We start from the raw sequence: 23,780 nt of genomic DNA, 5'->3' as shown, positions 1-23,780 counted from the left end.
GGAGCAGATTGAACCCCGTCCACCATTAATAACGAAACCAATTTACATTGGTCTACTCCTTGTTAAACACAATTTTAAAAAAGTGCACAAAATTACTTGAGAAGAAAAAACAATGAAGGACCAAGTTGCAATAATCCATAATGTACAGGAGATAAATGATAAAATCTGTAATTTGACCCTGAAAAATTAAGAGTAAAAACAAAACAAAGGGCGCGTATCTGACGGCCAAGCATGAAAAACGATGGTCGGCCGTGGCCCGTGGAGATAGCGAGGACGCCACGGAGCATCCCATTTGACGGGTCACATGAAACGCACTCAACGCCCACTCTCTCTCTCTCTCTCTCTCTCTCTCTCTCTCTCTCTCTCTACGCGCCTATTTCCGAGAGTTCTATTTTATACGCTCACAACTCACAAGAAGAACTGACACGCACACACATACACACACACGCATTTTAAGATAACATTGAAAATACCAACCACCACCTCTCTCTTCCTCTGTCTCTCTTCTGGCGGCGCGTTCAATTCACTTGCAGCAGCGCTATGGGACAGTCCTCTTCGCTTCCTGAGGCTCCGGCGGAGCACAGCCCCAGAGAAATTTCAACGAGCCGACGGTTCAGCTTCAAAACGGTGGCGATTGCTTCATCCTCGACCGACGAAGACTCCGAGTTGTACGGGGAAGTCACTCAGGGCCCTGACTACACGTCTGATCTTCCCGACGAGTGTCTGGCGAGTATTTTCCATTTCCTCTGCGCCGGTGACCGGAAACGGAGCTCGCTCGTCTGCCACCGGTGGCTGAGAGTCGACGGACAGAGCCGGCACCGCCTCTCTCTCAACGCCCAGGCTGGGCTTCTTCCTGTCCTGCCTGCTATCTTCGCCCGCTTCGACTCGGTCACGAAGCTTGCGCTTCGATGCGATCGCAAATCGATCAGCCTGGACGACGACGCTTTGGTCCTGATCTCGATTCGCTGCAAAAACCTCACGCGCCTCAAGCTCCGCGGCTGCCGCGAAATCACCGACCTCGGAATGGCCACGTTTGCGCAGAACTGTAAGGGCCTGAAGAAGCTCTCCTGCGGCTCGTGCATGTTCGGCGCCAAAGCCATGAACGCCGTCTTCGAGCACTGCCCGGCGCTCGAGGAGCTCTCCGTGAAGAGGCTCCGCGGCGTCCACGACGGCTCAGAGCCGATCGGCGACAAAATTGCGTCGTCGTCGCTGAAATCGATAACGTTGAAGGAGATACTGAACGGACAGTGCTTCGGGCCGCTTATCGTAGGTTCCAAGAATCTCAAGACTCTGAAGCTAATCCGCTGTTTGGGGGATTGGGATACGGTTTTGGAAAAGCTTGGAAATGGGAACCGGGGTGTGATTGAAATTCACCTGGAGAGGTTGCAGGTGACCGATTTGGGGCTTTCCGCCATTTCGAAGTGCTCGAATTTGGAGGTTTTGCACATTGTTAAGGCTCCTGAGTGTTCGAATTTTGGGCTTATTTGTGTTGCCGAAAACTGCAAGCTGCTGAGGAAGCTTCACATTGATGGATGGAGGACGAATAGGATTGGGGACGAGGGTTTGATTGCCATATCGAAAGAGTGCCCCAACATACAGGAGCTTGTTCTGATTGGTGTGAATCCCACCTCTTTGAGCCTAACTGCAATTGCTTCCAATTGCCAAAAATTGGAGAGGTTGGCGCTCTGCGGTAGCGGGTCAATTGGAGATGCAGAGTTTGCTTGCATTGCTGCGAAATGCGTGGCGTTGAAGAAGCTGTGTATTAAGGGGTGCCCAATTTCCAATGTCGGGCTCGAAATGCTTGCTTGGGGTTGTCCCAGTTTGTCCAAGATTAAGGTCAAGAAGTGCAGAGGAGTGAGTGGTGAGGCGGCGGAGTGGTTGCGGGAACGAAGAGGATCATTGACTGTGAATTGGGAAGCTGGTGAAATTGGATCAATGGATGCTAGTGGGTGTGCAGGTGGAGCCGTAGAAAGCGATGTGGAGTTTCCGGTTGATCACGTAGCGGTTGCTATTGCTCCAGCAAGTAGCAATAGTCCATTGGCATTGTTGAGAACAAAGTTTGGGGTTTTTTCAGGTAGGAGTTTTGTTCCTTGCACATTCAGAAGGTGGTCAGCTAGTCAGAGTAGTTCCAGTTCAAACTTGTAGGTGATGTTCTCGTGGGCTACAGAAGTTGCCCTCGGGGCCTCAGCTCACGGTGGTACGTTGTTTACAGTGTATTCATGGCCTACTAGGGGCTTTTCGTGATGTCGTATTGAATTTTTGTTCGCAAGAAAATGCATGCAGAGAATTGCTGGCATTCAAGTTGTAATGTCTAGCTCAAATATCCAGAAAACAACTTCATCTTTTGCAGTTTGTTTTCGGAATTTGCTCACATCACGACTTGTTTACTTTTTCCTTGATACCATCGTTCATGTAAGAACTTGAAACCACGTTCTTTTTGATTGCGTTTAATCTGAGCGCAATGGAGTTATGTTCTGCTTCTATGTTGTGTAATCTTACAGTCCAAGTAACTGTGCTCAATCTAATGTGGCGATGTTTCGTGTGATTGCTTTCTTGATATGCCTGGGATGGTGTTGGTCTTTTATGCACGATGCGTTCGATAAGCGGTTTTTGATCATCCAAGGAGAATAGGAATGAGAAGAAAGCGCCTTGCAACGGTAGCGTTTACAAACTTTGCAGGTAGCAGTTACACAAGTATCTCTTGTTTACAAGCCTAGCTATTAAGTTAATGCTTTTGAATTGCCAGCGGTGGTATTGCTTTGCCCGCGTGAAAGACTCTTGAGAATATTGTTGCCAGCTTGTGCACCCGAACCTGACCTCCTTTTTCTTCCTTGAATGTCCCGTACGTTACATGTATTGTTTGTTGCCAGAGGATTGGCATCTTCCTTGCTACCTCCGTTGGAGATGCGTTATTTTCATATGAACTATGTTAATACAACATTGATCACTCGTTTGGACTTACATCACAACATGATTTCAAACGCCACGCTTGCAAAAATTAGTCAAATCAGACTAATTTTCAAATTAGAAATTTAACAATCGAATGTTTTAGTCGTTTTTGGACTAAAACAATCGAATGTTTTAGTAGAAATTTTCAAATTTCTTTATTTGCATCACGGAATCAGAAAGTTACATGGGCCCTAAACAAAATCAGGAATGCCATTGCTGAATTGTAAGGAGTTTGAGGTGGTGTGGATGAAAACGATGAAGCAATTTTCAAACCAAAACAACTCAATCTTACTTAACAAAAATGGAAAAAATAAATAAATAAAAGAATAAGAGAGCTTAAAAATATGAGAAGAAAAGTGAATCAAATCAACTAGTTCCTCCTTGTCAATCTAATTCTTGATTTTAAGTGTTTGATTATGAATTTCAAGAGAAAACTTTTTCCTGTGTGTAATTAGACGTATGGGAAAGTTAAAAAGTGAAATGATTCACTTACTTATATTTTAGTAAACGCATGGAACTTGAGAATTAAATAAATGAAAAACGGAGACCAACAGCTATAGTTTTGTGTAAATCCGTAAGTAATCCAATCCATTTGAATTAGAATAATGAAAAATGGATTTGGGATTATTTTAGCAAGCAAGTCGGATTTGAAGATTGGAGTAAAAAATGAAATGTTCATGCTAACCTTTAGTTTCTATTTGTTGGAATGGATGAAATGAGACTATATGAGAAGAAAATGATAATTTCAGGAAATAAAATGAGAGAAAACTAGCTATAAGAAGTGAAATGCGATTAAATGGCAGTTTCACGAGCAAATCAATTAATAAGCCAAAATATGTTTGGTCTTTTGCCATGGAGTGCACCGGAAAATATCGAAAACACCCTTGAGGATCCTCCTTTGTAAGTAACATAAGCTAAACCCTATAAGCGAAAAACCAAAAACCCTCTCGCTGCCCCCTTTTTCAGCCGCCCGCCACACGAACTTCGCGCCGTTGCTCTTCGCCTTGCATTTGGTCGTCACCGGAAAACGCCCCAATGGATGATTTATTCGCTACTGCAGAGAAAAAGGTTCCCTCTCTCCCTCTCTCTCTCTCTCTCTCTCCCTCTCACAACTTCATACTCTTGGTCTCTAAGCTGAGCTTTCACCTCACAAATTTCTACTCAATTCGAATGCTTTCGTCTGTTCTACTTTCTGGGCTGCCGATAAAACTGATTAAAAGCCAAATTATCAAATTTTAAGTTTAAGCATTATTGGGTTGTAACTTATTTGGTTTAATTGTGAGAAAAGTTGGATGCTTTTGTTTTGTGTGAATTTTGTTGAATTTTTCTGAATTTGTGGTGGATAGGTTCTTGTGGAAATTGTGAAATTGTCCCAAAAGAGAGGGATGAAGGGTGATAAAGGAGACTGGAAGCAGTTTTTAAGTAGTTATGATAAGAAGTTTGGGGCTAGCTTGAGTGATCCCGGTAGGCGGTCCAACGATGTACTGACTGCATTTTTGAAGACTTTGAACAATGAGGATGATTTGAAGGTAATCAGCTGTGTCCAGTTTGTATGTTAATTTGATAGAACAGTTGTTTAATTCGGATGGTGATTGTTGCCCCTTTTGTGTTTTCAGGTTTTGGCTAAAGTTGTCCAATGCCATACAACCCGCCAAGCCGTGGAGCAATTGTTAAAGAATTTTCCGGAAAATGAATCCCCGGAGCAGGTATCTTTTTTTGTTACACGTAGTTATTGGTTTTTGCTGGCCCTGTAATTTTAGAAGGGTATGCTCCCCTAGTTGCTAATTGCCTTTTTATTTTCATTATGCACAGTTTGTTAGATAGTATTAATTTTGTCGTGATGATGGCCATGCAGAAGCTTGTCCGTGCAACTCTTGAGCACCCACAATATCCACTGGATTACTCGTTCGCATCAAATGATCAGGTTTCTTGGCTGTATCTCTGCTTGCATTTTTGTTTTAAAGTTACATTAGTTTGAGTGTGTCTTAACATTCGTATGAATCCTTTGTAGTGAAATTGTTTCTTTAATTTCTGCATTGCTTTAGATTTCTTTATTACTTCGTACACGGGATAGGTATTTTCCTACTCGCCTATGATCCTTTTTAGGATAAGGTGTTTTACGGTGTTGTTTGTCCATGTATATCCTTTCTGTTGGAAAAGGATACCTTCTGTTTTATGGAAGAGATATTTCGTGGCAAACTGTTTTGTCGCTGTAAACTGAATGATAACAAGTAATAGAATTTGATTTCCAATTGTTTTGGCCCTGATTTTACAAAATTGGTTACAAAAACTTTGGCATTTCTACTTTGACTAAATTAAAAGTGATATGCTGTAGAAATCTTAGCTTTTCAAATGGCTGTAAGTTTTACCTGGTCACGTGGTTTCTCCCTGTTAACTTGTATAAATGACGAAGCAGGATTGGGTAGCTACAAAGCTAGGTAAAAAATCCAAGGTGATGACCTCAAATGCAATGTTTGCTGTTGATTGTGAGATGGTTCTATGTGAAGATGGCTCTGAAGCTTTAGTAAAGGTGTGCGTAGTGGATGCCGATTTACAGGTATAGCTGTTCTTCAATGGAGACTAGTTACGTGATTAGTACCTAGGCCTTTTCAAAGTCCCTTTTCTCTGTAACCTTATGAATTTGGACTTTGGCTTTTCAGGTCAAACTGAATGAATTTGTAAACCCTTGCAAAGAAGTTACTGATTACAGATCTGAGATTACAGGAGTTTCAGCATCGGATTTGGATGGAATTACATGCACATTGAAGGATATACAGGTATGAAGTTTATTTACATGATTCAAGGGGTTCTTTTTCAATCTGATTTCAAGGGATTATGCATGACCATTTCTTACCTGAACTTGTTGGTTTATGTTGTAGAAACTCTTGAAGAAGTTGTTGTCAGATGGTACTATTTTAGTCGGGCATAGCTTATGTAATGACCTGCAAGGTAAGTTAACAGTTATTCTATAAGTAGATATTTGGGCCTTTTTGAAACAACTCGTTATATGTTGTTCTCCTTTTCAGTTTCTGCAATTTAAGTATGACTTTGTAGTTCTTTTTTAATTTTTTGCTGTATTGTTCATTGTTCTTAATATTGATCTTTTTTGTTCACAGCACTGAAGTTAGAACATGCCAGGGTGATCGATACTGCATATATCTACAGATACTCTGATGGACCTATTCATAGAAAACCTTCCTTGAACAATTTGTGTAAGGCAAGTTATAAGAAACTGGAATCTATTAATTAGTCTATTGCATGATTCTGCAATTGAGTGTTTGTCCACCTTTAATGAGGGATGACTTGAAATTTTTTTACCTTTAAGTTCTTGATTGTTGCAATGTGGGCAGTTATTTACTAACTTTGGCTATTTAGGATGGTGGTCTACATATTTATTTTTTATTTTTTATTTTTGGCATTGTGTATTATCACTTTGGAGATGCTTTTGGGATCAACTTTTAAAGCTTCTGTTATACTCTAACAAGAACTAAAGCAAAGAAACCATGTGTTGGGATTTTTTTTTGAGATGGACGACTTATTTTTCCATATTATTTTATCCAGTCTGTATTGGGTTATGAAGTCCGGAAGCAAGGTTCTCCACACAATTGTCTGGATGATGCTTGTGCTGCAATGAAACTAGTTCTTGCTAAGATAAAGGGCGAAGTTGGTGTTATTGCCCCCCCAGCTCAGGAGGATGTGAGTTTCTAGTTTTTCATCATCTTTTAAACTCCAAGACAGTAATTCCAGGTACATCATTCATTATTGTCTAAATAAATCCTTCTATTGTAGGTACGTGAAGTTAATATGGCAAAGCTACTTCTGCATAGGATACCAATTACAGTGCCTAGTGAAGAACTGCACAATGTCATTCCTGGGAACTATACAATACAAGTCAAGGTTCGATATATATCCCTACATTTTTAAATTTAGTGGTTCAGTGTGCTATAGAGGTATTATGTTATGGTTTTACTTCCAAAAGACCTTCACACACCACATCATAGATACCAAGGTTTGGCTTTCATTTGGATAAAATGGTCGGGATATCATAACTTTCTTCCTCCCCCCTTCCCGCTTTCTTCCCTGCTTGTTACTGTGAAGTTAATGTAGTTAATCATTTCCAGCAACCATCTGTGAAAGTGCAAGGAGATAAATATTCTGCCTTTGCTATCTTTACGAGTCCACAAGAAGCACATCAGGCATATGAAAAAGTCCAAGGCAGCCGGGAGAAGGTACATACATTTATATATCTTTATACCGTTGACCAGAGGCTTTAAGGGGATCCCCATTTTTTGAAAAAATGGGGATTGATTGTGTGGCCCACACCACATCGAACTCCAAAAATCCAAACCATCTATTTTTCAAGTTGCACTTCGTAGAACATCTTGCAAAATATTAGCCAAAATTGGAAATGTTTGAGGCGTCTAATTGAGTTTAAAGATATTGATGAACACTATGTTCTTAGAAACATGGAATTACCATTAAATGGGTAAATGGTTTCGGATTAAATTGATTTTTTGCAAGGATGATCTATGATTATAGACTTAAAAATTAGACGATTTTGATTGTTGAAGTTCGATGTGAAGTGGGTCCCACAACTAGAAGATATCTTGTTGATGCACAAAACCGGAGGTCTTGGAACAACGTAAATCCAACCCGTGAATCTGCAAGAAATGTAAATAACACAAGTTGTATCGTGGTTCACCCTGAGGTTTGGCTACGTCCACACTGATATTGTATTTATCTGAGAGGTGAGGAAGAGAACCTCTGAATATGAGACGGGATGTGAGAGGGGTGAGAAGGCTTAAGAAATGGCCTCCCCTAACTGTGAGGGTGAGGAGTCCTTTTATAGAATAAGGACTCCTCACTTATTACATATTTGCCCCTTCCTTTCTTACATAATTACATTTAAGTCTCCTGAGTATTTGTACGAGATCTAAATACGGAGGTCCTAAATATGGTATAAACATATCTCATTGACAATGTCGAACACATATATAAGAGATCTTATTGTGTGCATGCTGTTCTTTTTACATGAGTATATTTTTCGGGTTATATATCCGTTGATTTTCATTTGTGTGCTTCATGTGATGGGGTTAGTTGTCATTACAAGGAAATTCTGTCGTCTGTAAGGCACTCGGATTTGTTTGGTTATAAAGAATATAACAATGTTAATCTATTTTTATTATAGGACTCATGTGGACGGCCCCAGAAACTTATTGCATTTAAGCTCAGCACAGGTGTAACTGCTGATTTATTCGTTCGTAAAATGGCAAACGTTGATTCCTCTGCCCAAGTCTCATCAAAGAGAGCTTTAGAAGTTGAAGAGAACTCAGGTGTACATAAAAAACAAAAGACAGGTCAGAAAGCAGAAGAGGAGACAACGGCAGAGCTAAATCAGTGCTGCGATCACCTTAAAGAGATGGAACGTTTGACGGAAGAACAACAAAAGGCCCTAGAGAAGTGTTCTGATCAATTAAAGGAGATTGAAGGACTGAAGCAGCAACTTCAAAATAAAGAGTTTGAAATTTCGACACTGAATAAGATTGTTTCTAAACTCCAAGGGGGCAAGAAAAAAGGGAAGTAGAATTTAGCGTGGCCCCGAGAATTATTCGCGTCTCTGGAGGCACGTCAATGCTCAGCGTGTTGCAACAGCTCGTAGCTCTTTGAATGTGATGGGCAGTTAACATCAGGCTTCATGAAGAAAAATGTCGAAGGTCGAAGGTCTCATTTTTTGGCAATTATGGCTTCCCCGTTGCATCCCTCGAGAAGTACATCAGTTTTGCTGCTGATCAATTTTGACTGGTGGGATTTTCCAAAGATACAGATTTATTTATATGTAACTTTGATTGGTGATACAACATTTGATTCTTTTTTTCGAAAAAAGAAAGAACGATTTCATGTTAGCAATTCTACCTAAATAACGAACTGAGTAGGGTGGATTTTACTGTTAAAAGGATTGCAAAATGGCGAGATTAACGCCCCTTTTCAATTAGCATCTGATACCTCTGTTGAAAACAATGAAGGAAACAATCAACCAACATCTGATTCCTGTGATCCTTCCGAGCTCTGCTATCTATTGTTTGGAATTGTAAATACACAATACAGTGGTGTTTCTTGTACAATGTCAAGTGAAATGGTCAAACTGCTTCATTCACTATCAAAATCGTCATCCCCGAAAGAGAAAACTGAAGCATCCGCGGCTATCGCCCTTATATCATCTGCCCCCGATGAGCTCAACTTGCGGGAGTGGCCCAGGTGAGATTTTTCAGCTCCATCACTAGTCGGTTTTCTGGAAGTTCTCCGCGGGCTATCCACACTTCTGGTGTTAGATGGATGATTGGATGCAGCAATTCCAGCTCTAGAATTAGCTTCCGGTTGCCTGCTCGTTTTATCCCCAGGCTCATCTCCATCACTATCTGAAAATACATCGTCACCATCTTCACGCTGAAAGATTTTACTTTGGTTGGGGTTTCCTGCAACACCACGACTTGAAGCATTGGCGTCACTTGAGCTACCCTCAGGTTTTCTACCGGAAGAATCTGCTTTATCTTTGGTAGGCAAAGCAGTACCATCATAGTCTATCATCACAACTTCAACCTGAAATCCTGGACAAGGGAATTTTCTCTGCAAATCACAACCAAAGGTGTTTCACAAGCAAGCACCACGGAGAAACAGAAATGTAAGGTAGAGAAAGTAAGAGACGATCTAACATTTGACATATATCATATTCATAAGTAATTAGATGAAGGTCAAACCATTAACCTTGTCAAAATCATCGAGGTCATCTGCGGTTAAGATTTTTCTGTTTTCTGTCATTGTATTTAACCAGCTGAAAAAGAGGTGAGAATACAAACGAAATCAATCTGGCAGTCTAGTCTCTTTATATATATTTATTCCATTTCTTGTACCACAATTGCTGAAAGTAAAATTTTGGATATGAGAATAGCAATATTAGAGCAGGTTCCGTGAAACGAAAAGCATGACAGATTCAACATTCGTCATTAAACTAGTAAAGAAAAGTTGCATCATAACATAAACAAGAGTAATATAGGGGAACCGATTACATACCAATAGAAATCTCCATGGCTATCTAGGAAATGGATTTTGAAATCCCCCACTAACTCAGCAAGACCAGGTTCCCCTGGTAGAGCGAAAACCACAATCCCTTTCTTCCGTGCACTGATCCAGAAATCTTCTGGCTAAAAGAATGAGTTAGTGGCCTTAAATCAGAAATTCAATGGATTTCTACGTATGTATAAAAAAAAAATATAGCATGCATATCGAAACCGTTTTACTTTGACAAGCACTTACCATAAGATCTTTTGTTTTTGGATGCTTTCTTGATGAGAACAAAATTCCTGTGCATTAGGATAAACATCCTGATAAGTAGCATAAAACAGCTTCTAAATGTGGAAAGAGTGAAGGCATTTTAAGAAATGAATATGCATGCAGGGCTCTAAAAACACGCACATGCAACAACACACAATGAATCATCACGCAAAGATGCAAACACACACAAAATGTATAATCATCACAACTTCAAGTATTGTACGAGTACTCAACGGCAACTCTGCGAAGCGTTATCTGTAACTCAGTACTAGATTCCCTTATCACAAACGCTAACAAATTCAAGGTTGGACAAGTAACTAGTTCACGAAGTGAACAATATTAGAAAAAGGATCAATATTTAAAAACAAAATTGCCTCTTGGGAATCAAAGAACAGTACAGCATCTTATATACTAATTATAAATATCTATAAAAAGTGTGATGGTTCAGAGCATCACAGAATATTGCAAGGATGATAGCATCAAAGCTTACCTTTATGATCCGAGATTGTAATGGAGGGCCTAATCCAATAAGGGCAATTGTGAAGCCGAAATCCCCTGAGCATGCACCTATAATATCACAACTTTAGTACCTTCTAAAATGGAGTCTTACAGTACAGACACACTAGTACACAAACACACACACAGAGGCAAGCGATCTACGTTGATAACTTTAGATATGGACGATTGAGATGCATCTCACCCACTGTGCACCTTAATAACCTATATCTGATTCAATACCTCAGTTCTCAACTTAGCTCCTCAACCTAGGTCCTCATTACAACACCACTGTAACACTTCGATATATATACAAGTGAATGGTCAGACTGATATATTTTGGAGAACTATATCAAAAGTGTACCTTCGAGGTGGAGGAGTTTCTCCATTGAAGTGTTTTAAGATATGCTCAAAGTATTTGACATATCTCTAGGAAGATAATAGAAAAAATTGTTAATCACAATGATGTAGATAGATAAGGAACATCAAGCTTGAAAAGGAAATCCGAAAATTTTAACCGACTCACAATCTGACTAGGGAGAACCAAAGCCTTTCCATCTATACATCTTTTATGGTTATAGTAATTCATGGCCTCCGCAGCCGTAGGGAAGAACTGCAGAGTCATGGAAAAACAAACAAGAAAAGGTTATGGTCATAAGTGCAAGAAATATAGAGCCAAAAGAAGCACCAATGTTTCCAGCATACAACCCTCAGGTCTTAAGGTGCTGATTATTGATCTCACCTTAAGAAGTAAGAGAAGGCTACAAATCATTACTCCTGTCCTTGCCATACCAGCTTTACAATGGACGACCACAACATTTTCAATGCCCTCCTTTAACCATGAATGAGCACTTCGACAGAAAGATTCTATGAGTTCGATTGGGGGGCAATTATGATCATCAAACGGGAAACTTGCAGCCTTAAAACATTCAGAGAAGCGAAATATAGAAGAAGCTGTTATTCAACATGACTGAAAAACAGAATTGCAGCATTGAAAAGTTAAACTTCTTAATCTTTCTGACAATACTTTCAAGTTTCTTTCCCAATACATTAATGCATACAAAATAGCTCTCCTTAGTCTATCACATCATTCACATAATATCTTATGATATGGCCATTTTGTTGTTTAATCAAGATGTTGAAAAACTTTAATAGCTCCATCAATGATACAGTGTTGCTTAATTTTTTTTGCGTATAAAAAGTCCCAACCCCTTCATCTAGCAGCAATATCATGCCTTATTTTTCTATTTACTAATGAGGTTTCACATTTTTGCAAACGGCAAGAACCAAAAACCTGGGACAGCCTCACAACTTGGTGCACTGACAAGGTAACTGACGGTTGGCCATGGACTTGTATTTAAGCTAATATATATGCCAGAAAAAAAAAAAAGTAAATCCTGCAATTTTTCTACACATTTCTTCACATTTCTTTAAGACGGATTATCAGATTCCTTCACATTTCTTTAAGCCTTCAACACAATGCAAGTGAAGACAAAAAACACACCTTCCCCTCAAATCGCGATGCATCATACAATCTCTCTGAACAAAGATTGTACACTTTATATTTTCCCTGCAAAACAAATGTCAAATTGACAGAGTTTTTTAAACCAGTCATTGGCCGAAAAGAGGAACAGAACCGCAGAGATAACCTAGAAGCACCATGTTCTTTAAGCTCAACAGATATTTTCCTGAACTGTAAATAGATTTTCATGCTCCAAAGTCAAGTATTTATGCCTTCAAATTTGAAAACTGATTCCCACCTTGTGAGTAGTCTCAAGAAATCTGATGACTTCTTCCATGTGGTTTCGGTAAAAACCCTGCATCACATGTTGTAGTTGGTATGTTAAAAACGACACACCCAAGCTTACTGGATTCCAAACAAAAACTATGTAATTTTATTACCTCAACATATCCAAATAGACCTGAGCTTATATCTCCAGCTGGGAAACCCATTGCAATTATATTCTCAGTAATGTATGTCAGATCCAAATCAAAACCCCCCTCCTGCAAATTTAGTGAAGAATAGGTGGCTCTCATAGGCAACATTCTTTGTGGAAAACTCACAATTTTATTTAGGTGAAAACAAAGGTAGGTGCAAAAGGTAACTGACTGCAATGATTAAGAAGTTAACCAAAGAAAAGAAAAATCATATACATGCACATACACCCTAATAATTCCTGAATGCTTAAGTGATGGGTCCCACACACACGAGTCGAATATTGCCGATATTCCCCCACTTTAGCCACCCGGGAGAAACGGGTGTGGGGTCTTACCAAAAGGCCTTGGCAATATGTGTGTGTGGTACCATTGCTTATAAAGTACTACATGACTCTTCTTCTAGCCAATGTGGGACGCAAATGTGGCTTTAATCCAAGCCACCAAACTCCAACAGTTCTCACACAATAGTCCAAAAGGTCAGCATGGCCAAGTAGTACAAGGAAATAAGGACTGGACTTTTGATGCCACTGAAGTTTCTAATACCATAAAAACATTTCTTGTGTACATACTTTGGGTATCAATGGCCACATTCAAATATCTAATGATAAGTTTAATAGTTCGATGGGTTGACTATGAAGGAAAAGTCTGACATCACCTAGTCACCGAATGCCTAAACACCCAAGCCAATCTATCACCATTCACCAGTATGTAATTTTGTTGAATTATTGTCTGAGCAATCTACATCGAAAACCCTATTCGCATTCTATCAAAAATTGAAATGTTAATAAAGTACTTGAATTTGTTGATACACACGGCGTTAATAATCAAGAAACAAAACTGAAGCACCCCTCAACTGTGGTAAGGTACCTGGTATCTTCGTTTGTTTTGAGAGACCAAATGGCGCGCCTTGACCTGCACAGCCTTCACTGCGCTCTGAGATGTGTTAAACAAACCCTTTGTAAATGAAAGAAAAACCCCAGATACCGCTTTTGCATATTGAGTGCTATTATTATCTTGACCAGAGGCAGCAGTAGCATTTTCAACCCCAGAATCTTTAGCAGGAGGTTGAGTTGACGGGTCATTAGCTTTCGACTCCATTCAGGGGAATCAATGGAGGTCCCAACACTGCCCAGGTAGAACTCAATGGAGATCCTAAAACAATACATCAATAGGAACAAACAACCAAGTGAAGTGACTGCATTACAACATAAAGAAATGAATCAAAAGTTATTTAAAAGGAATTCGTGCTTCGAACATAAGCTGAACCGTAAAAACCCAATTGAAAACGAAGATTAACGGTTCGATTAATACATTCCACATACAAAACCAACAATGCAGTCAATCAGAGACATGGGTTTTATTCTAAATCTGTAGTATTCAAGTTCTTGATTAACCACAATGCATCGTACGATTGACACCTCACAAATACACGCAGGAAGATCCGTCAAGATTCATCTTTTACAATGGCAAATGTGAAAATTTCTTGTATCATCACCGATCGAATTGAGAAATTCAAAAGATAAGGTGCCAAATTGTGTAAATATAGGTATAGAGTGGGCAATGTGAGAGAGCGCTTACCGAGATTCTGGATTTGTATGAAGGCGGAGAGCCTTTCAGGCGTTCGTGTTTAATTTGATTGAGATGTTGGATTGAAGCAAAGAAAAGGAGTTGTAATGTTTAGACGTAAATATTACCAGGCAGGAGGAAGATTTGGTGCTGCTGCAATTACAAAGTTTGGAAGTTTGGAATCCAAGGGTCAACTACCTTTTTCACAAAGTTCGCAAAAAAAACAAAAAAATAAAATAAAAACAATCCCATTGAGATCCACTCGTGCCTAACCAAACCGAAATAGATCCGGTCGAACCGGTGACCCATAAAATTGAGGTCACCTCCCTCCCCGACGAAACGGCCCCAAATATAAAATCTCTGAACCACTAATTCCAAGGACAATCGCCCTGAGACAGATTCAGAGAGGGAGAGAGAGAGAAGACCACCACCCAATAAACAAGTCGGGAAATGGACACTGGAGCGGCGGGAGTGGGTCTCGCCGCAGCAGCCGCCGACGATCCGTTCAAGGGATCGCCGTTCGCCGCCGTGTCGGATTGGAGTTACGGCGTTTCGCGGCGCTACCAGCACGTGCTCGATCGCACGACGCCGCACGTGCTGTACCGGTGGCTGGCGTGCCTGGCGGCGGCCTTAATCTACGTCTTACGCGTGTACCTGGTCCAAGGCTTCTACGTGGTGTCGTACGGCTTGGGGATCTACATTCTCAACCTTCTCATCGGGTTTCTCTCTCCTCAGGTCGACCCGGAGATCCACGACCTCTCCTCCTCCGACGGCCCCTCCCTCCCAACCCGCGGATCCGATGAGTTCCGCCCCTTCGTCCGCCGCCTCCCCGAGTTCAAGTTCTGGTAATTTCCCCATCTCACTGTGTAAAGTTGTCGCCTTTGCGTTCAATTCGTGATTGCCGTGTTTGTGTTTGTCGAAATTCCTCAATGACATTGCTTCTCGCCGTCGGTAATCCCATATAGATTATACAATCATTTGCCCGATTGCCCATTTGCCCATTTGGTCATTGTTGAAATTGGTTTGGTTTTTGTGATTGTGTGTGGAAGGTACTCAATCACCAAGGCATTTTGCATCGCTTTTGCGATGACATTCTTCAGTGCGTTTGATGTACCTGTGTTCTGGCCAATACTTCTCTTCTACTGGGTGGTGCTCTTCGTTCTCACCATGAGGAGACAGATTGTACACATGATCAAATACAAATACGTCCCCTTCTCTTTTGGGAAACAGGTTTGCCTTCGCCGCCCAAACGAACCCGAAATAAGTCTTACTTCAACCATTGGTTTGATGGTTTGATCCCCATTGTCCCCATTGCTTCTGTGGATTCATACTCAAATTGTTATTATTTGCAGCGGTACGATGGAAAGAAAGCTCATTCGTCTTCAGTAAAGGCTACAACCCTCCTCCCTAGGGACTGAAACCTTCAGGTGCATTGACTTAAATCTGTTTGTGTTTAAATTAAGCTACCAATTCAACATTTCTCATGGTAACAATTTGTTCTCATGTGTTGTGTTCAACAGCCACGGGAGTTTTTTGGAAGATATGCGGCCTGGAGGAATCATCTTTGGAGCCAATTCACGCGTCTTGTATCTGGACATAACGCGGTTATTCCTCGGCTGAAGGCTGAAATTTGTTGTTTATTTCGATTATGCTTCAAGAATCATACTTCTCAAGCACTTGTATTGAAGATTCGTTTATGTTGTAATTGTGATGGTTATTCGCTTATGGTGAGAATAATGGATTAGCTTACTAGTTTTTTGCCTAAACGCTTGTGTCGGTATTGCCTTCGAGGACAACACGTAAGTTTACACACACAAGTTTCACTTACAGTTTACATAACCTGTTCTTGAACTTGAACTTGATCCCGGCCTCCCTGACCTCCGTAACGCAATGAATTAGCTGCTGCCTCCGTTTATCTGCCACCCGAATCGAGTGTGACCATCTCTTGATCCAAACTCTCGGCACAGTCTGAAGTCCCGTGCGCAATAGACTTCACCTGAACACGTCAAGACAATGAAGGCCACCTTGTTCAGACGGGATCGAAGGTGGTTGCGTATCCAAGCGATGACTGGAGTTTGTTCCTATCGCTCTTTGTCAATGGCTCGTCAGTTGGCATCAATGGATCGAAAACCCCGAGTCTAGCTTAGCTACAAGTCCTTTCTGCTCAGGATCTCCATACTGCAGCACCAATAACCAATAAAGAATGAAAAACGGAAGCTGATTCTCAAGCATGATCATGTCCCTCTGAATCGAATGCATTGTGCCACGCATGGCAAATATGGGATCATTTCGAGGGTAACCTAGTTGCTTAAATCCCTCGGCAGCACCTCGAAACAGCTCGAGCACAAAGCAACCGTCAAGCACCATCTTTTCTACGAACTCGTTGCTGCTGAGCCCCATTGCAACTGGCCCTTCGTAGCAAGCTCGAGCCTTTTCTTCAACTTCTTTTATAGAATCAAGATACAGCTCTATGAACTGGTTTGTCCGCTTAAGCATTAGATGAAGCGACCGCCATTTGTGGCGGTCCATTTGGCGAAGGCGCCTCTTGCCGTGATGGTAGTGACACAATTTCAGGCACAATAGCTTTGTCATCACCTTCCCTCAAGTAGAGTGGGACTCTGTAAATGCAGTGCTTTGCCCACAAACTCGCCACGTTGTCATGGCTGGCCTGATCAAGTTCGTCTTTGACGTTGATCATTCACTCGGATTCCCGCGACTCAGTTCACTCTTCAAATTTCTTGATTACAACCATTTTGGATCACAATTTGGAGTGGCTCAGATGGTAGCTGCTGCTGATGATGAACTTCTTGTTGTGGCAGTTCAACTGATCTGTTTGTGGAAGTAGGAGTTTTTGCGATTCCAGATTCGACGGTTTTTAGGAGTTTGACTGTGATGAGGTACCAGCTCAGGAGCTCCTTATCGCGGTCGGGGCAACCATTTTTTTGTTGGCTCAGAATGCCGTCCTGAGATTGGTATTTGGCTTGAATCCTAAGCAATAAAAAGCACAGCCTGCAAAACAATTTTTCTTGAATACATGCAATCACGCAATGCAGGCACATATTTGATCGTTAAATTTGATACAACAACATAAGCTGAGTGATTGAGGACCGTTGGATTTCGCTTGCAAAGGGTCAACTATCAAGGGGTTGAAGATGATGGGTTGCTAACATCATGATATAAATTGGACCAGATGGTTGTTTTAAATTAAAATTTTAATAGATGTAAACCAAAGGTGCATCCGTCGTGGATCCTTTTTAAGATGACTTTTAGTTGCAATCTTGTAATGTTCTATATTCTTACTCTTATGGTTTATTCTTGTGCCAACCTTCGCCGTTCAATCATCATCGTGGCTCTTAATTTCCACCTTGTAAACAACTGCGGCAAGGAAATTATTTCTGCAATAATAAGACGTGATTTATAAGGTTCGTTTGCTTGCTGCTACAGTTGGGATGAACTTTTTCAAACTCGAGATGGTCACAAGTGCAGTTGAAGGAAGATGCGGTGTTCTTTGGAGGACTCGTGGAACAGTTGCGGATATTCAATGGTTGGCTTCTTTTTACTACATTACATGAAGGCATGTCTATTGAGAGATGAACTTTGTAGCAGATGATGTGATAAATCTAGATCTTTTCCTTCCTAATATGTATGTTTGGGATCGAAAACTCCATGTTCAAGCCACTACGGCTTTCTTATTTGATTGTAACAGATCTTGGTTTTCTCACTTTCTTCAGAAAAATCATTTCTCTCCAAGTTCTAACACTAGAGGTCTCAAGCACAAGTATGATTGTAGACATCGAAATTTCAGTAAATAAATGTTGAAAGTGAGAAAACCAAGATCTAAATCATCTATTGAAACTTGCCGAAGTGAAAGTGGGAATTAAGGGCTAAACTGAAGCAACAGAAGTGGATTAGTGCCCAATAGGCCTTAATTTCTACACTAAAGATTTGAATCCATGAGCAATATTCTGTCTAACAAGCCCCAAAAGCCATATACACCTTGCAATCCAAATTGGATATGAAAGTAAGTAATTAAGGAACTCTAAATTGACCTAATATCCCAAATTATCCCATTAATTACATGACATTTTGATTAATCAAGTGATTCTCAAGTTACTCTTGTAAATAACACAGGTTAGTAGATCCCGGTGACGGATTTTTTTTCGGTTTTTATTCGCATTTAGCTTTTTATTTTCCAAGAGTTTTTTGTTTTTGCAGTCATGTTGTTTGTCTATTTTGATTTACCATTAAAGTTTTCAAAACGTATACGTTTGATTTGGTAGAAAATAAAAATGTTATTCCTATAACGAAAGAAAAAAACAGTAACCCAAGTAATGTACATATAAATAAAAGTAAAACTTTTGATTGAAATAGGAATGGGATTGCACCAATTTATCAGTTTTGCTAGGTGCAATTTCAACATAATTAAAATCTATTTACAAACAATAATTTTATCCCAAATCAATAATACCAATACCCTCCTCATCCTTTTTGTAAAATTAGACCACAAAATGGAACACATTGGGCATATTGTACCGCAATTGACCAAAAGGCCCCCATCATTTCAATTTCATGCACTTGTGACCATCTTGATGTCTTCCTCAGCAAAGAAAGAGCTTGATGGGTACTTTTGGTCCTTCTTTGTTGGGTAAGAAGCCTCCATTGCAATTCCACACTTGCCTGTGTAAGTGCTTGCAACATTTCTCTCCATCTTAAAATATCCACTCTCTCCCCAGTTGGTGCCCCACGAGTTCCTCACCAACCAATAGTCCGTGCCGTTCTCGGTGCCATACCCAACAGCAACGACACCATGGTCCAATGCTGACCCGCACTCACCGGTGAAAACACCCTGAAAAAAAAAATTACCAAAACAAAATAAGTTCTCGAACATGTTATGTTATCAGACAGTTATGTGAGGTAGTGACATATATGAAGTTTGCTTACCGACTCGTAGAGTTGTAGGGCCCTACCGCCGGCTTCAATGGCAACGCTAACGGGTTGGTGTGCAACGGCTTTCTTCAAAGCGTTCTCGTCATAGGACGGAACATCTTCGTACCCGTCAATGCTAACAACCTTATTGTTCTCCTGCAAAATTATAGTGCAACAAAGAAAGATGTTAGGAAAAATAAATGGCAACCCTACGTTAAAAGAGTATAATTAGGGAATTGGCATTTGAAAATTGACGACTCACCAGTGCAACGTTGCATTTTTGGTCATATGCTTTGTAAGGGTAGTCCGATTCAGTGTCCATACCGCCGTTTTGGATGATGAACTCGAACGCGTAATCCATGAGACCGCCATTGCAGCCGGCGTTGTAGGATCTGTCGCAGTCTACGAGCTCTTGCTCTGAGAGAGACACCAACTCTCCTGTGACTATTTGGTTTATGCCCTCCACCGCGGCCACTGTCGAGAAAGCCCAGCAACTTCCTGCACGCAAGAATTTCAAAGGTTTTTGTGAGCAAAAACTTTGTAGCCATGTTTGGGTTTTGAGTGAGCTTGGAGAAACATTTTGGTATTTCATCAACATCAAGTCGCATTACGCAATAATACGAAAAGGACTTTCACATCACACTAATTTTATAACATTCAATACCAATAACACAATATTATGTATAAATATTTTCACATAACATTATGTATCACCCATCACAAGAGTTGTTAATATATCATTTATAAAGTATTTATAATTATTAAAAATATTTTAAAAAGACATTTTTTTTAAAAAGAAAAGTGATGTTGCTATTTTATATTGAGGTGAGGGTAAGGAATCCCAACTTGCAACTGGAAGTCCAAACTACTGGCAAGTAGCAACCATCTGCCACCTTCTCTTTGGATTCTTTTTATGAAAATCTCAAGATTTATAAATCGTGTTCACAATTTTTATCAAAATATTATTTATATTTAATTTTAAATAATTTCTGATCGCATGAAAGAACACAATTTACGAATTTCTAAAATCTTAGTAAAGAGGATATGGAGAGGAACCAAGGTCCCTTTCGTGCATCACTAAAATTCAACAGTGGTGGAGTGCAGAGCAGGGCTTCCCACCATTCAAAGACTTCACCTTTTCCCACCGACAAAAGCACTCTTTTTTTCCTTTCTTCTTTACAAAAATAAAAGATTAAAAAAAAATTACTAAATATCATGAGGCCTTTTCTCATACCCATGGAGATGGAGATGCCTTGTCCCTTCGAGAAGAAAGGCTACACAAACTACTGAGATTAAATTCATATAAAATAACAAAACTAGTAGTTGAGGTTTTTGTTTGTTATGGATTTGACTTATTTGAGTCACATTAAAAATCAATCCGCACATTTGATCAGCAACATGACATGAAATAATTAGACTTATCAATGTAAACATGACACGATTAATTAAATTTATCAAAAGTTTAGTTCTAAATACAAAGAATCTGACTTTAATATGATAAATCTGTTTAATTGAATTGTGCAGAGGACTGAGTGACGAGTTTAATTTGGGTCACACCGATAACCAATTTGAACATGAATTTTGATACACACATCAAGAATCAATTTGAACATAAAGACACAATTAATCAGACTGATAGAATTATCAATCAACATGTTAGGGGACCATCTTTGCAGAAAGAACTTGTAAACCGATGAATTAAGTTCCTTCATCCAACAAAAAGAAAAACTTGACAAAAAGTGAGTACTGAAAAAAAATAATTACTCACCGCAACTTCCTTGATTTTTTATGGGATTCACGGCACCCTTGACTCTCCAATCCACAGATTCCGGCAGCGTTTCACCTGCGCGAAAAGCGTACCTCAGGCTCGGCTTCTTGGCTTTCATGACCCTGCGCTTAGGGTCACTCCTGGTGCCCAAAAACTTGGCACGGTACTCTTGGTTGGTCAGGTCAGCAAAAGCGTTCAGACCGACCTTGTACGGACGGTCCTGTGCATTATGCTCGTCGATGAACTTCATGTTGTCCTTGAAGATCTCGAACCTCCTCTCCTCCTCCCCGATGCCGTTGTACGTCTTTTGGTGCTTCACGAGCCACTCTTGGTATATGGCTTTGACGTCGGCCTCGCTCCGAGAGTCGACGATCGGGGAGGAGTATGAGAGGGTGAAGGAGAGGAAGAGGATGGTGAATACGGCGAGAGACATGGTTGATGCCATGGTTTTTGGGGGAGAATGGTGTCTGTGTTTTCTCTAAAGGGGAGGTGTGTGGAAAAAGGGTGGAGACGCTATGGGTTTATAAAGAAAAAATAAAGGAGTTTAATATACCAAGGTATCGATGTCCATAAGTTTTCTTGTGGAAGTTGTACTGGGAGATAGAGATGTGTACAAGAGTAAATTGCATAAATGATTTTTTAACTTTAATCAAATTATGTAATGGTTTTTCAATTAAAAATTTATTATTATTGGTTCATCAACTCATCAAAATATGTAGTTACGGTTATTTTCGTTAATTTCGTCAGAATTTTGTCAAAATAAGTTATGTTATAAAGATCATTGCTACAATTAGATTAAAGTTGATGAACTATTTTTTCAATTTGATTAAAGTTGAGGACTCAATGGTAATTAAATTTTAGTTGAGGAATCATTACTCCAATTAAGTTAAAATTAAGAGACCAGTACTATAATTTACTTTTGTTATAATATGAATATTAGTATGAGCCACACTTATTTATTTATAATGATATTATGTTTAAATACATAAATTTATTTATTATTTACAACTGAAGGGAGAAAACTTTTGCAATCTAGAGAGCACAACTAAATACATAAACAATGCCAAGATTAAAAGTCAAAAGAAAATAAATTAGAGAGTTGTAGATTAAGAGACGAATACCTTCTAATATGCAAAACCCTAGAATTGTACAAAAGAATAAGCATTTGAGCAGATTACACTTTATTTAAATGTTGAATTTATGAGTTTGTTTGCTCTTATGCACTGTTCTAAAAATCTCCGCCTCGCACCGCCTAGGCCCCGCCTAGGCGTTAGGCCCCAGCCTACCGCCCCGATTAATGCCTAGGCGTTTGAAAATTAAGAAAGGGCGCATAGATCTGCTGAGGCACCCGCCTAGACCGTCTAAGCACCCGCCTAGACCGGCCTAGGTTGCAACTCACTTAGACATAAAATAGATAACTTTCATTTTGCACTTTGTTTTTTTTCCAATAAATTATAAGAGACTTGTTGTATACTTAAATGAATACACATTATATCCTTATTTCACATGTTTTCATTATGTTTCAATACTTCATGATATATATGCATTCTATTTTGTAGTTTATGATGAAATTATATATATTTCAAGTATAAGCAGACACTTATTTACACGAAATATGATAGATTTACTTAAATCCGCCTAGTCCGCCTAGGCGCTAGGCCCCAGCCTACCGCCCGACTAGCGCCTAACGACTTTTACAACCTTGCTCTTATGTTTTTGTTTGTAATGAACAACTAAGATTAGAACTAGCTCATAGGCTAGATGTATGACAACTATTACAGCATATGTGTGTCTTAATTTGGCTATACACATGATGTGCGCACAAGTTGAGTCATGTTTCAGGCGTGAGTGGGTTTGCAACGGTTATCTTGCTGAGTAATCGAATCCAAGAGAAGCCGTACTCCATCTTCTCTCTTCGTTCATTAGCTAAATCAATTCATCATTGATTTTTAGTTTTTAATTTATAAATTCAAAACCTAATTCAAATACAAAACACTAACATCATTTGGTGGCAACCCTATTGCAAAAATCAAGATGACAAGATTTTGAGTTTGAATGTTAATTTGATAATTCGTGAAAAAAAATTGCCGTTAAATAACTAATGAGAAGAAGAAAGAAAATCTAAAGTTAAAATATTTTAAAAAAAAAAGAAACGCTGTTCATTTACTAATTTTCTTAAAAGAGGAGTACACCTGTTTTTTTTTTTTTTTAAATATATATCGTGGAGGGATGGTGCACGTAGAGAGAAAAATGCTCATGCGAGCGCTAAATAATTCAGAAAATAAAGAAGAGAGAGACCCAACAAGGGATTAAAAGGGTAAGTTCGTAGAAAGCGAGATCATTGAGGGTTGGAGATAAAACTTGTTCATACACCACCATGTGGATGACAGTTTGTGAACGCAGAATCCAGAAAGGGAGCAGTAGCACGCAAGCTGCAACCAATAATTGTGGGATTGGAACTTGGAATTTGCCAACTTGAAGGAACTGGTATGGACTCTGGTCTGCTTTCTCTCCCTGCAAATTGCGGCAAATGGTTTTGTGCCACGTTTGATGCCTTTACTGGTTAACTTGGGAGGTAAGGTTTCCTCCTCTCTCTCTCACTCTCTCCGAACTACGAGAGATTTTTCAATGTGATTGAAACACGAATTGGTATATCACGTGTCTTCATACAAATAATAAAATATGTATGTTAAAAAAATTAATAACTTAAAAATACAATTTTTCATCATTTATATAGAAATATATGATGTATTATCCGTGTTCCGATCATAAGAAAAAATTTCTCCCCAACTACCAGTCAAAGTGCTCG

General features: G+C 39.7%; 5 protein-coding genes and 1 pseudogene across 7 annotated transcripts; 3 read left to right on the top strand and 3 right to left on the bottom strand.

Moving 5' to 3' along the window:
• Positions 1-399: 399 nt before the first annotated feature.
• On the top strand, positions 400-2,545 carry LOC126601239 (F-box protein SKIP2-like). The gene has a single exon (XM_050267920.1). It carries the CDS (start codon positions 541-543, stop codon positions 2,143-2,145), a length of 1,605 nt encoding a protein of 534 aa, XP_050123877.1. The 5' UTR covers positions 400-540; the 3' UTR covers positions 2,146-2,545.
• A 1,280-nt stretch (positions 2,546-3,825) lies between these two features.
• LOC126601240 (small RNA degrading nuclease 3-like) lies at positions 3,826-8,852 on the top strand. Of its 2 annotated transcripts, none has more exons than XM_050267923.1 (12): positions 3,826-4,017; positions 4,296-4,478; positions 4,566-4,655; positions 4,805-4,873; positions 5,366-5,506; positions 5,610-5,726; positions 5,829-5,898; positions 6,066-6,166; positions 6,511-6,645; positions 6,739-6,846; positions 7,071-7,178; positions 8,138-8,852. In XM_050267923.1, exons 1-12 carry the CDS (start codon positions 3,985-3,987, stop codon positions 8,531-8,533), a joined length of 1,551 nt encoding a protein of 516 aa, XP_050123880.1. In that variant the 5' UTR covers positions 3,826-3,984; the 3' UTR covers positions 8,534-8,852. The 2 variants fall into 2 exon arrangements, with proteins under 2 accessions (XP_050123880.1, XP_050123879.1); XM_050267922.1 differs by having other exon boundaries at positions 3,852-4,017; positions 4,760-4,873.
• Positions 8,853-8,909: 57 nt separating this feature from the next.
• Positions 8,910-14,488, bottom strand: LOC126601241 (phosphatidylinositol 3,4,5-trisphosphate 3-phosphatase and protein-tyrosine-phosphatase PTEN2A-like). 2 transcript variants are annotated; one of them, XM_050267925.1, is made up of 13 exons: positions 14,290-14,488; positions 13,579-13,906; positions 12,676-12,777; positions 12,534-12,590; positions 12,278-12,343; positions 11,516-11,692; positions 11,300-11,386; positions 11,138-11,202; positions 10,769-10,845; positions 10,261-10,307; positions 10,018-10,148; positions 9,712-9,778; positions 8,910-9,573 (listed from the first exon to the last, which is right to left on the bottom strand). In XM_050267925.1, the coding sequence occupies exons 2-13, from the start codon at positions 13,807-13,809 to the stop codon at positions 9,097-9,099; spliced, it is 1,584 nt and encodes a 527-aa protein (XP_050123882.1). In that variant the 5' UTR covers positions 13,810-13,906; positions 14,290-14,488; the 3' UTR covers positions 8,910-9,096. The 2 variants fall into 2 exon arrangements, with proteins under 2 accessions (XP_050123882.1, XP_050123881.1); XM_050267924.1 differs by having other exon boundaries at positions 13,579-13,863.
• A 106-nt stretch (positions 14,489-14,594) lies between these two features.
• Positions 14,595-16,043, top strand: LOC126601243 (protein RER1A-like). The gene is made up of 4 exons (XM_050267927.1): positions 14,595-15,122; positions 15,327-15,507; positions 15,630-15,704; positions 15,798-16,043. The coding sequence occupies exons 1-3, from the start codon at positions 14,728-14,730 to the stop codon at positions 15,693-15,695; spliced, it is 642 nt and encodes a 213-aa protein (XP_050123884.1). The 5' UTR covers positions 14,595-14,727; the 3' UTR covers positions 15,696-15,704; positions 15,798-16,043.
• Positions 16,044-16,101: 58 nt separating this feature from the next.
• On the bottom strand, positions 16,102-16,975 carry LOC126602860 (uncharacterized; annotated as a pseudogene).
• Positions 16,976-18,611: 1,636 nt separating this feature from the next.
• LOC126601242 (cysteine proteinase COT44-like) lies at positions 18,612-21,487 on the bottom strand. Its single transcript, XM_050267926.1, has 4 exons — positions 20,972-21,487; positions 19,466-19,701; positions 19,219-19,359; positions 18,612-19,123 (listed from the first exon to the last, which is right to left on the bottom strand). Exons 1-4 carry the CDS (start codon positions 21,414-21,416, stop codon positions 18,845-18,847), a joined length of 1,101 nt encoding a protein of 366 aa, XP_050123883.1. The 5' UTR covers positions 21,417-21,487; the 3' UTR covers positions 18,612-18,844.
• Between the last annotated feature and the right edge of the window lie 2,293 nt (positions 21,488-23,780).

Source organism: Malus sylvestris, chromosome 15 (assembly GCF_916048215.2).
Source record: "Malus sylvestris chromosome 15, drMalSylv7.2, whole genome shotgun sequence".
Taxonomy (NCBI): domain Eukaryota; kingdom Viridiplantae; phylum Streptophyta; class Magnoliopsida; order Rosales; family Rosaceae; genus Malus; species Malus sylvestris.
This window is presented reverse-complemented; position numbering and strand designations above follow the sequence as displayed.